We start from the raw sequence: 13,200 nt of genomic DNA, 5'->3' as shown, positions 1-13,200 counted from the left end.
GGGAGATGCTTCATGCCCCCTTTCACGGTGCTCCTGCTGTAAGAGGTGGTGTGCACTCAGCCCGAGCAGAATGGTATAGCGGGCAGATGGAGAAGCACTTAAGAAAGAACATAAAGACATAGTCCAGTGCATCAAGACAATGCAGTACTCTGTATGCATTAAAATTACGTTCTCAAAGAATATTTAAATAATGTGAAAAAATGCTCATTGTTTGACAGTTACAAAAAGGCACGGGATACAATAGCACACACACCTCGACTCTATACCTAGAAAAAGTCCACAGGAATAAACCAACATGACAATAGAGGTTAACCCTGGGTTAGGAGGATTGACAGGTAGGATTTTCATGTTCTTCTTTAATGCGTTCTTTCTTTCCCAAATGCATTATTAATAGGAGGAAGAACCCCAAGGTGGTCCCGCCTCATGTAAGCAGGCACTGCTTCTCAGTGGGCCTGTGGGCATCCTGCTGACAGCCTCTAGGTGCCTGGGGGCCTCTGCTGAGCAGGTGGGCAGCCAGGCTGCTCTTCCTGGTCTTTGCTTAGCTCTGCACACAGAAGAGATTGTCTCTAAGGGAGGGGATGAAGGAACAGGGCCAGAGCAGAAGCCAACTCTTATTCTGAGGACAGGATAGTTGTAGGGGCATGAAATCATTCCACACAGAAAGCCCTAAGCACTTTCGTAGGTTGTCATATATTACAAAGCAGGGCAAGGGACGAATTCTTGTTTAAAAATGGTAGTGGGCCAAAGGAAAACAATTTTCCTTTGGTCAGTTTGTCTCTTTTTTAATTAAAATTTTTTCTTAAATCATTTTCTTTACTAGTCAGGAAGTTGGAGATTCTACTTCTATGCTTTTAATAATTACCCTTAAAATTTTAACATGGATACAACTTCAGGTCTAAAGTAAATCAGTATCTGTGCCCTTCTGAACAATTTAAGGTCCACAGACAGATTTAACTCTAATTATGGTCCGATATTTTAGCTCTGTCCTGTGTAACTTCCTGTGTGCAGAATTATGGTGATTTTCAGCCAATGCTTCAGATCTGCGCACGTGCCGGCCGGCTTCTCTAACTGTCCCTCCTGCTCACCAGGACCTCCTTTTTCTTTATGCACGTCATTCAGTCTCTAGGGAAGGTTATGCCTTTATTTTGCCCTTGCTACTGAGTAATACTTAGCTGGGCACGTAATTGAAAGTGGACATTTTCCTCAGTACTTTGAAAAGTTTACTCCTCTCCCTTGGGTTACACTGCTGCTGCTGAGCAGTCTGTTGGGTGTGCCTGTCTTCTTCTACAAGGGATCTTTTCCTCTCAGGTGGCTTTCAGTCTCCTCCTCGTCCTTCATGTTCTGAAACTTCATCAGGAGGTGACTTTGTGTAGATTTGCTTGGGATTCACTGTGATTCCTGAATCTGATGAGTCCTGTTCTTTCAACAGCTGTAAAAATTCTCAGCCACTTTCTCTTCAAATATTGCTTCTCCCCTTTTCTCCTGGAACTCCAGTAGGATGGATTTTAATCCTGTCTTCCAGGTCACTTTGTCTCTCTTTCACACTTTCCATTTTTGTGCTTTCTCGGCAATTTCTTCAGTTCTCTCTTCTAGGTTACCACTTTTTTCCTTCAGCTATGTTTAATCTGTTATTCTAACAGTTACTCAGTTTTACATTTCAATAAGAATATTTTTCATTTCCAGACGTTTGAGTCTGAAATCTAACTGATCATTTCTGATGGAAGGGTTTCTTGGTTGTGGTGGTTTGATTCCACCCTGTTTTCTAATTTTTACAGAAAGACTTTTCTTGTCATTGACATAAAGCAGCATAATTAGACGCATAATAAGCAGAGGGGAAGAATACAAATAACAACACTGTGGCTGCATTACAGATCACGCCCGTGTGCTGGGCTCTGGGCCTCATCTTGTTTCCTGGTCCTCTGCTCAGCACATGTTAAAGCTCCATCAGTGCCACTCCTTGTACGGTGGCTCCACGGCTTCTCACGGATGCACAGCAGCCCTCAGTGGTATCCCCCACTCCCGCCCCACCCCCATCTCATCCACCCACCTCAGTACCTGGCACAATCAACACTGTGATCAAGGCCTCACATATGGTCCCTTATGAACTTGGATGAGGATTTTGGGGTAGTTTCTGAGGAACATCACCAATTGGTCACAGAGTACAATATATTTGACTTTATTCAGCATTGCCAGATCACCCTCCAGAAAACATGCCCCATTTGCACTCTCACCAGAAATGCAAGAGGATTCCTAAACATCCGTGTCCTCCTCAACACTTGACATCATCAAGCTTTCTAATTTTTGCCAGTCTCATTGTGGTTTTAAATTGCACTTCCCTGATAACGCTGTGTTGTATGCTTGTTAGCATTTACGTTTGTTTGCATTTCCTTTTCTACAAATTGCCTCTCATTACCTTTTGCCCGCATGGCTATTGGAGCTCCTTTTTCTTGTGGACTTGCTATTAGTCTCCTGTTCATTATAAACATTCTGATATTCTTCTCTAGCCCGTCATCCAGCAACTTTGTCTAGAGTGTCTTTGTTAAAAAGGCCTTATGGGTAATGTGATCAAACCGATATGATTTACACTCCCCCCAACTCAAAAGTATTCACTAGCATTACCTCGTCTTACTGTAGTACGGGTTTACTTTCCACATTTAAGTCTTTAATTCATCTGAAGTCCACTTCTGTGTAAGTGTTAGGTGGGGATGAAGCTTTGTTATCCCAAATAGTAAGCTGGGTTTTTTTTGTTTTTTTGTTTTTTTTAACAACATCGAAGAGTATGTATCTCCGCTGTTGCTTTCTGGAGCCTCCTTGAACACATATTAAATTCCTATAAGTACATGAGTCTGTCTCTGAGCTCTTTATTCTGTTCTGTTAGTCTATATGTCTATTCCTGGGAATTTCAAACTGCTTGTATTACTGTGACTTTGTCAAAGATTAAATATCTGGTCGGGCAAGTTCTCCCCCTTTGTTCTTCATTTTCAAACTTGGGTTAGCTATTTGTGGCATCTTCTCCTTCCACAAAAGGTTTAAACCCTTTTTATTGTGCTATAACACACGAACATGGTGTAGCACATTACAGAGCGCACTATGGAAACACCAAGTCAAGAGGTGTAACACTCAAAGGCTGGCATACAGAATGCAAAAAAGGATCTAACTGATTTAGAAATGTATGAAAAAACTCACTGATGGCGGTGGAACAAAATTAAAAAAAAAAAAAAGAGGAGCAACATTGAGGTACTCCAGAAGCCTCTCTCCATGGCTCTTTTAAACAATTGTGGTGAAATTCACATAACATGTAATTAACCATTTTAAAGTGAACAATTCTGTAGCATTTAGTACATCCCCAGTGTTGCATCACATCCACCTCTCTCCAGCGTCACAGCTTCTTCATCACCCAGAAGAACACCCAGGCCCATGAAGCAGCCAATCTCCATCCCTCTTCCCCCGGGAAGCACTAATCGGATTTCTGTCTCCATGGATTTGCCTGTTCTGGATATTTAATATAAAAGGAATCATACAATAGGTAACCTTTTGTGTCTGGCTTCTTTCACTTAGCATAATGTTTTTGAGATTCATCCAAGGTGTAGCATGTATCTGTACTTCATTTCTTTTATGGCTGAATAATATTCCAACACATGGATACACATTTTGTTTATTCATTCATTTGTTGGTGGATATTTGGGTTGTTTCCACTTTTTAATGATTGTGAACAACACCGTTATATGTGCCTCTTTTTAACCTCAACCCTCTCCCTTGCTTCAGAAATGATCACTTTAATGACTACTTTATTTCCTCCTTGCTTTTTCTTTACAATTTTTTGTTACGTAATTGTGTATACCTAAACAACATAACTTAGCATTGCCTGTGTTAAGCTTTATATAAATGTAATCACACAGCACCTAGTCTTCTGTGTTTAGCTTCTTTTGTTTGGTATCATGCTTTAAAGATTCATCCATGCTGTGGTGTGTAGCTGTACTTCCTTTTTATTTCTATATTGGCTTTCCACTGTATGAATATTTCACAGTTTATTTCATTAACCACCATTGATAGAGAGCCATATAATTTTTAGAATAAGCTTGAGTCCTTAAAAAACCCAACTGAAATACTGATTAGTGGTATTTAATTTCTAGACTCAATTTGGGAGAACTGACATATTTTTCATGTGCAAACATTGTGCTTTGTAGATAATGAAAGGGAGGAAAAAATGAAAACAACTGCTCTGTTATAGACAGGACTGGAGGGGGAACCCCTTTTATTTTTTTAAAGGTTTTTTTGATGTGCACCATTTTAAAAGTCTTTATTGAACTTGTTACAATATTCCTTCTGTTCTATGTTTTGGTTTTATGGCCTCGAGGCACGTGGGATCTTAGCGCCCTGACCAGGGATCGAACCCGCACTCCCTGCATTGGAAGGTGAAGTCTTAACCACTGGACCACCTGGGAAGTCCCGAGAGACCCCTTTCAGACAGAACGTGGTCCTGCACTACATCTGGGCACTACACAAGGCTGGGACGGAAGCCTGACTGTGGCTGCAGAGACTGCAGAGACCCCCAACCCCCAGCCCCCAGCGCAGGCCTGTCAGCGCAGCGCATCAGATTACCTGGTCGGTGCACCAGTAGTACAAGGAGAGGGTGGAGATGCCAAAGATGACTCCAGGCTAGGGGATGTCTTCAGTGGTGGGATCTTGGAAGATATGGAAAGAATCCAGATGAGGAATGAAGCATTCCGGCTGGGCGGTCCAGTTTCCTTCACGGATGAGGGTGGGCTTAGCATCCATGTACTTATGCTGTAGCTCTTGGTATCCTCCCACCTCCTTAAAGGCTTGAAAACACCATACAGTTGGTCAGTACCTTAAACTGCACAATAACACACATCTGAAGAACCAAGATTGCAAAGTGACACAATGGACTGGCAAATAGCCAAGACTGTATGTACCTAAGAAAAGACACCATCTCCTCCGAAGAAAAAGAAGAGTAGAGTGGACACTGGTGGTCGTATGCCTGGCACCCCATCCTCCTGCTTCTGGGGACAGAACCCCTCTTCCAGCTGTATCCCGCCCTATATGAGTTAGGTGGGCCTCGTCAAGCTACCTACCACTCATTCTGATCTGGCATGTGACTGAGGCCTGGCCAATGTTCCCTGTCATCTGGGCAGCTAACGTATCAGGAATGCACTTGGGACCCAAGCCCGGCTAATCAGAGCTTGTCCCAGGAGTCTTCTGCTTAAGGCACCAAAAAAGCCTGATTCTTTGCTTTGGGGTTCTAAGCTAGGATGGCAGTTTAAAGCTCTTTTGTCTACCTGGCTCATGCAGAAGGCTGGATTGAGCCATGCTCAAAAGTAAGACAGCCCTGGAATTTTCACTTAGGTGAGCCAAGGAACTACTTATTTGCTTATACTAGTTTGGAACTAAAGTTCTATTTCAAGTTATTTGAAGAATCTCGACTAAATCAGAAATTAATATTCATTTTCCTGCAATTCCAGCAGAACATTTATGAAACTTCATATCTGGAATTTTCTTCAGAGCCTATAGCATTTCTCCCTCAATATTTTAAGTGGTGTAAAATCTCAACATTAAAGAAAATTTTATTTATTTAATTTTGGCTGAGTTGGGTCTTTGTTGCTGCACGCGGGCTTCTCATTGCAGTGGCTTCTCTTATTGCAGAGCACGGGCTCTAGGTGCGTGGGCTTCAGTAGTTGCAGCTCACGGGCTCTAGAGTGCAGGCTAAGTAGTTTTGGCGCACGTGCTTAGCTGCTCCGCGGCGTGTGGGATCTTCCCGGCCCAGGGCTTGAACCCATGTCCCCTGCATTGGCAGGCGGATTCTTAACCACTGCACCACCAGGGAAGCCCGAAAAATATTTTTAAAAGGCACTAAAACACATAATTCCACCTACTTAACTAAAAAATCTTTTATTTTGGCATATTAAACCATGTTCCTTTGATATAGACTTGATTTTTGAAATGGGTTCAGAATCATATGGAGTCAAGACTAGTCAATGAAAAGATACCAAGTGACTATGAAATGAATAAGACACCTCATGGCACTTCTAAAAACGAATTCCATGTGTATTTTAAAAAGGTGAACTACAAAACCACAAAGTTATTAGAAGAAAACAGGAGAGTATCTTTATGAACTTGGGTTAGGGAGTAGTACATTCTTCAACAAGACACAGAAAGGAAAAGGAAGGTTGACAAATTTGACTTCAAAATTTTAAATTTATATGACTGAAATCAAGTTAAAAATTTGTTAGAATAAAAGAAGAGATTTGCATCATGTATGAAGGACTCACACATCAATAGCCAAGGGAAACTATTGGAAAGAAATGTGGTAGAGAATATGAACATGTAATCCACAAAGGAGGAAATACAAATGTCCACTAAGTATATGAAAAGATGCTCAACCTCACCAGTGTCTGGAAACTTCTAATTAAAACAAAAATGAGATACTTGTTTTTCCCCTTTCACCTACTGGGCATATTTTTTTAAAGTCTTAAAACATCAAGTGTTGGGCTTCCCTGGTGGCACAGTGGTTAAGAATCTGCCTGCCAACGCAGGGGACACGGGTTCAAGCCCTGGTCCGGGAAGATCCCACATGCCGTGGAGCAACTAAGCCCGTGTGCCACAACTACTGAGCCTGTTCTCTAGAGCCTGCGAGCCACAACTACTGAGCCCGCGTGCCACAACTACTGAAACCTGCACACCTAGAGCCTGTGCTCTGCAACAAGAGAAGCCACTGCAATGAGAAGCCCACGCGCCACGAGGAAGAGTAGCCTCCACTCACCGCCAACTAGAGAGAAAGCCCGCACACAGCAACAAGGACCCAGTGCAGCTAAAAAAAATAAATAAAAATTTTTTAAAAATTAAAAAAAAACACAAAAACATCAAGTGTTGGCTGAGAGGTTAAGAAACACATATTCTCATACATTTCTGAGAATATAAGTTAAAATTGACACTTTGGAGAGGAAATTGAGGTATCTCTTGACAAATCCAGGAATGCAAGGTTAACACTCAAAACCAAGTCAATGTAATTAACTGTGTTAAAAGAAAAAGGAGAAAAATAATATAATCACCTCAGTAGATGTGGAAAAACATTTGATACAATTCAAAACCTGCTCATGATAAACAATCTTAGCAAACTAGGAATAGAAGGGAACTTGGTTAGTATGACAAAAAATATCTACAAAAAATTGACAGCAAACATTTTATTTAATGGTGAAATATTCAAAGCTTTCCCTCTAAATTGGGAATGAGACAAGGAGGACTAATGCCTCTTCTTGTCTTCAATACTGTACTAAAGGTCCTGGCCAGTGTAAGAAGGCAAGAAAAAGAAACAAAAGTATAAAGTTTGGAAAAGAAGGAAACAAAAAGACAACTTCTTGACCTGGGTGCTGGCTACCAGAGTGTGTTCACTTTGTGATACTTCATCTAGCTATCCACTTTGATTTGTGCACTTTTCAATAAAAAGTTTATTACAAATACAAAAGCAAAAAAGATGCAGTAGATCTCTATTTGCTGATATAGAAATGTGCCTAAGATATAGTTCCAGTGGTGGAAAAACGGGCTTTAAGATGTTCTGATTCTATTAAGATATATATCTCACAGATTAAAAAAAATATTTGTACAGGCATATCTCATTTTACTGTGTTTTGCTTTACTGCACTTTGCAGATACCATGTGTGCTTGTGTTTTTTTTTTTACAAATTGAAGGTCTGTGGCAACCATGAAACGAGCAAGTCTATAAGTGCCATTTTTCCAACAGCATTATTTTAAAATTAAGGTATGTGCCTTGTTTTTAGACATAATGCTATTGTACACTTAACAGACTACAGTATAGTCTAAACATAAGTTTATATGCACTGGGAAACCAAAAAATTCATGTGACTTGCTTTATTGTGGTATTTGCTTCATTGCTGTAGTCTGGAACCAAACCCACAATATCTCCAAGGTTTGCTTGTACATATGAAGACCGTCTCTGGAAGGATGTACACAAAACTTATGACACTGGTTGGCTCTGGGGAGTCAAATTGAGAAACTGAGGGTGCTAAATATTTCACTGTGTACCCTTTTGTTTTGTTTACCTTACCTAAAAACTACCTAAAAATTAGAAATAAAAAAATAAAATTGTATGTGCATGGGTTCCCATGGTGACTTGTTTGAAGGCAACATTCACTTGGATGTACAAGTTCTTGTATATTTTTAAAGGAAAACAACGCCTCTCCCAAATAGTTTACTTATCAAAAGAACTAGCATGAATACTCTGGTAAAAAAAGAAAATCCCATTAAATTTCTCAGAAAATGTCTTAGTCTGTTTGGGCTGCTATAACAAAATACCATATAGTGAATGGCTTACTTCCCACAGTTCTGGAGGCTGGGAAGTCCAAGATCAAGGTGCTGGCTGACAGGGTGTTGGCCATCTTCTCACTGTGTCCTCATGTGGCAGAAGGGTCGAGGGAGCTCTCTGGGGTCTCTTTTATAAGAGCACTAATGCCATTTGTGAAGGTTCTTCCCTCATGACCTAACCACCTCCCAAAGGTCCCAAATCCCAATACCATCACATTGGAGGTTAGGATTTCAACTTATGAATTTTGGGGGGATACAAACATTCAGTCTATAACAGTAAATGATATATAATTATTTAGAGATATAATTGCTAACATTAAATGGAATATTCCACCTGCCCCTGAAGTTTAATTGGATATCATTCTCAAGTATTGGGATGGTCTTAGCAAGTTTTAATAAAGTTGATATTTACCATTAACATTGAGCAAACACAATGGCTTAGAATGTTTTATAGTTTATAGTTGTGTCACTCAAATCAGTGATTGTTTCCCATCTCATTACAAAATTCCTTGGAGCATGCCTGACATGTATTTTGTGTCCCAGCAACACAACATTGAGTATACTTCATGGAGCACTAATGCTTACTGAATGGTAAGACTGAGGTTTGTGATTCTGTGTGAGTCTATCTGTTCTCCTTCCATGAGGCTCAACAACATGCTCTATGGAACCATAACCCTTCAACTGAACTAGCATATCATTTCAATAATTTTTCCATACCTGAGCCAAGAGCTTTTCCTTCTAGGTTTCTGCAAGACCAATCTCTGACTCATGGAACAGTGTGTACCGCCAACCTCACTAAGGATACTCCTAGCTAGTGGGAGGAAGCCTCCACTTGAAGGTGAGTGTAATTGTCACTACAGGTACAGTAATATGCTATTCAAATATCGGGGGCTTTGGTGTTAGAGGGACCCAGCTTTGAGTTCTACTCTTGGTGTGTTTCATGAACAAGTTAGTTAACTTGTTAGAGTAACTCAGCTTCCTCATCAGTAAAATGAGGATAATAAAAGTAGTTATGCCTCATGATGACTGTGATATTTAATGAGGCAATACAGATAAATGCCTGCACGGTACCTGATTCTCAATTCATATCAGCTATTTTTATTTTTATTTTTTTGCAGTACGCGGGCCTCTCACTGTCGTGGCCTCTCTTGTTGCGGAGCACAGGCTCCGGACGTGCAGGCTCAGCGGCCATGGCTCACGGGCCCAGCCGCTCCGCGGCATGTGGGATCTTCCTGGACCAGGGCACGAACCCTTGTCCCCTGCAGCGGCAGGCAGACTCTCAACCACTGCACCACCAGGGGAGCCCCTCAGCTATTATTTTCATTCGTCTTACTCACTAAGCACCTACCATGTGCATCAGACTCATTGTGTGAAGGATACAATGGCTCTGGTTCTTAAGAAGTTTTGGACCTGGGGGGTATGACTTATTTATGTGACACAATGAACAATCAAGGTATGTACCATCAAAAAAAAAAGTCACGTTATGTGGTAGTGATGCAAGTCCAGAGAACAAAGACGTAGAGGTAGAACAATCATGGAATCACACACTCAGGGGCGGATCACATCTCCCAGGAGGTGACATTTCAAAAATCTTGGGGAAGAACATTCCAGACACAGTACAGAGCAGGTGTCAAGGGCTTCAAGTGGGAATAAGCTTGCTGGATTTGAGAAATGATACGGCGAGTACAGGGGAGGAGACGAGGCCAGAACCAGGGCCAGGGTGGGAAGGCTTCACAGGTCATAACACGAGGTTCAGTTCTCTTGTAAGGGTGGTGGGGTTCCTGGATTGTTTCCAGCAGGGGAGTGGCATCACCTGATGACATGACGCCCAGGGTTCTCTGGGAACACACAGGAGGGGCCTGTAACCCAGGCTTGGGAGGCAAAGAAGATGCCTCTGCCTTTCATTTTGTGTATGATTAAGCTATTTTTTCTCCACTTTAGCTTAGACAGCAGAGGCCGACAAGTAACTTATGGGACCCCAGAGTAAACTGCTGTGACAAACCTAGCATAGTCCTGCCTATCGATTTTTTTGTGTTTTTCTTCCTTGGGCTGGCTTTTACACAACTCACCGAGATCTTACTGAAGATATAAAGGAATAAGTACAGAATAGCGAGGAGGAACTGGATCCAGTAGCCACCAAACCTCTTCCTCAAATATTTGGGCAATGTTACTACCTGTAGGAGCAACAAGAGAAGCCACCATCAGGCAGAGTGCTCACAAGGTGCTGGCTGTCACAGAGATGCGGCTGACGGTGGGAGCGGCCCAGGAGTACCAGGTGCAGGGTCACCAACTCTCGCTTTGCATTACACGGACCCCTGTTAAGATGGGAGAACTAGGAAAGAAGAGGCAAAACCGCTGTCTTCAGGAAGCTTGGAATTTAGCTTCCTGTCTAACCTTTGGAAAGCAGAAGTAAATGCAGCTAATTGAATATGTCAAACGATGACAAATCACTTTCATGAAATAATCATAGAGCAAAATCAAATGTTTTTATCACATACTACAAATATACCAAGGGCTCAAGGGAGACACAACTTGACTCCACAGCTCTCGCACCTGGTCCTCTGTGCCAATGCCGCTCGTGTGTGTGCTGGTGCCCCAGACCGCCCTGCTCATTTCTACCTCCACCATCTCACGCTGTGTGTGCCCAGCGGCAGGGAGCGCCCTCTTCGCTCATCAGATGCCTTGCTCCTAGCACAGTGCCTGGCTCACGGCAGTGAATAAACCAGCGGTAACTGAATACCATCCCGCCTCCGGTCCTGAATATCCTCCTGTGCTCTTGTTCCCCCACCTCACACATGCAAATCCCATCTGCTTTCTGAAGTCTTAGCTGGGGGCTTGGCAGGGACTACACGCCCCCTCCTAAACACCTGGAGCTTTTATTCATTTCCTCTTCATTTGGTTCTTAATCATATGCTGCCACACACGGCTGACTTTCTCAGTCAGGCTCTAAGCTGTTTCACACTCACTACTCATATTAGTTTGCCAGGGCTGCCGTCACAAAGTACGACAGAGTGGCTCACACAACAGAAACGCATTGCCCTGTAGCTCTGGGCACTGGCAGCTCGCGGTGTCCGGGGCTGGTTCTTGCGGGGCCGTGAGTAAGGATGCATGCCAGGCCTGTCTCCTCGGCTGGCTGAGACCATCTCCCTGCTGCGTCTGCTCATCCTTCCCTCTGTACACGTCTGCCTCCAATATCCTCGTCTCATAAAGTCATGCTGGATTAGGACCCACCCTAACGACCTCATTTTAACTTAATTACTTCTTTAAAGACTTTATCTCAAAACCCATCACAATCTGAGGTGATTTTCCTGGGATTATGGCTTCACAATTGCAGGCTTTAGACTGCACGGCAAACAAAGCCTTCCACAATTTTAATGCCCTCTCCACAAGTGTACATTTTTAACAGTTTTATGAGCCATGGTTTACACACAGTAAAATTATCCCATTTTAAGTGTAAAGTTTGATGAGTTTGGGAAAATGTATACAGTTGTGTGATCACCACCACACTCAGAATATAAGGCCTTTCTAACACCCTGCTAAGCCCCCAAGGGTGTGCGGCCAAGACCCTCATCATTTCCCGGTCTTGGAAAACCAGCTGTCAGTCTTGGAAAACCAGCTGTCACCAGACTCGCCTTCCCTGGAGCTCAAACCCATGGAGTCACACAGGTCTGGGGAAACCAGTGTGAATGGTCACAGAACCACCAGAGTCCCTGCTCACAAATCACTCATGAACTTCCCTCTGAGACCAGCAGACCTTTCTATTTCCTCCAACCCTGGCAACCACCATTCTGTTGTGTGTTTCTATGAGTTCGACATTTTTTTTTTAAGACCCCACACATAATTGATATCATGCAGTATTTGTTTCTCTGTCTGGTTTATTTTACTGGTTCACAATTTTCTTTTAATGCATATGGCTAGTAAGGAAAGTATTCATAATCAATAAAGAATAAATGCAACCGCCCCCCCCAAAAAAAGAGCGTGTGCGCTTCTATATCCTGCTGCTTTCACCTGGTACCACATCCTGCTTCTCACCCGTGCTGTCACTCAACGGCTCCTCGGTGCCACCTAGTACCATGTTGCGTGCTGTCTGTCCCAATTCAGATTATGTCTAGGTTCGGCTGTTAGGACTAAAACTTCCTGTCTGTGTGTGGACGTGCGTCTTCATTTCTCTGGGGTGGGGTGAAGTGCCACACCCAGGAACAGAATGGCTAGATCCTACGGTGTAACTGGGTAAGAAACTGCCAACCTGTTTTCCAACGTTCTCTCCAGAAAGGTACGGGCCCCAGGGGCTCCACAACCTCTCCAGCTCTTGGTAGCGTCAGTCCTTTCAATCTCAGCCATTCTAGTGGGTGTGCATGGGATCTGATTTTAAGTAGCATTTTACTAACGGTCAGTGATAGTGAACATCTTTTCATGTGATTATTTGCCATCTGTATATTTTCTTTGGTGAAATGTCTTCTTGCTGTTAAGCTTTAAGAGTTTTAAAAAATATGTATATTCAGGATATAAGTCTTTTACTGTCAGTATGTTCTACAAATACTCCTTCCCAGTCTCTAGCTTGACTTTTCACTTTCTTAAAAATATACTTCTAAGAGTTAAAGTTTAAAATTTTACTTTGAAGTCCAATATATCAATTTCTTCCTTTATGGTTTGTGGTTTTTGTGTCCTAAGAAATTTTTACCTACCCAATAACCTTCAAAATTTTTTTTTGCAGTAAGTTCTTTTTTTAATTGAAGTATAAGTGACATATCACCTTACATTGGTTTCAGATGTACAACATAATGATTCAATATTTATATATATTTCTTGTCTTTTTAAATTTATTTATTTTATTTATTTTTGGCTGCGTTGGGTCTTTGT

The 13,200-nt window shown here is 42.2% G+C and overlaps 1 protein-coding gene across 1 annotated transcript in view; it reads right to left on the bottom strand.

The window, feature by feature from the left end:
- Window positions 1-13,200, bottom strand: part of LOC132502471 (sodium/glucose cotransporter 1-like) — a 98,248-nt gene that overhangs the window by 27,917 nt on the left and 57,131 nt on the right. The window contains 3 exon segments of the mRNA XM_060118348.1: window positions 4,603-4,823; window positions 10,154-10,178; window positions 10,410-10,514. Of these exon segments, the coding sequence (XP_059974331.1) occupies window positions 4,603-4,823; window positions 10,154-10,178; window positions 10,410-10,514 (351 nt within the window).

This window comes from Mesoplodon densirostris, chromosome 15 (genome assembly GCF_025265405.1).
Source record: "Mesoplodon densirostris isolate mMesDen1 chromosome 15, mMesDen1 primary haplotype, whole genome shotgun sequence".
In the NCBI taxonomy this organism is placed as follows: domain Eukaryota; kingdom Metazoa; phylum Chordata; class Mammalia; order Artiodactyla; family Ziphiidae; genus Mesoplodon; species Mesoplodon densirostris.
Note: the sequence above shows the minus strand (reverse complement) of the source record. Positions and strands in the feature narration are given on the sequence as shown.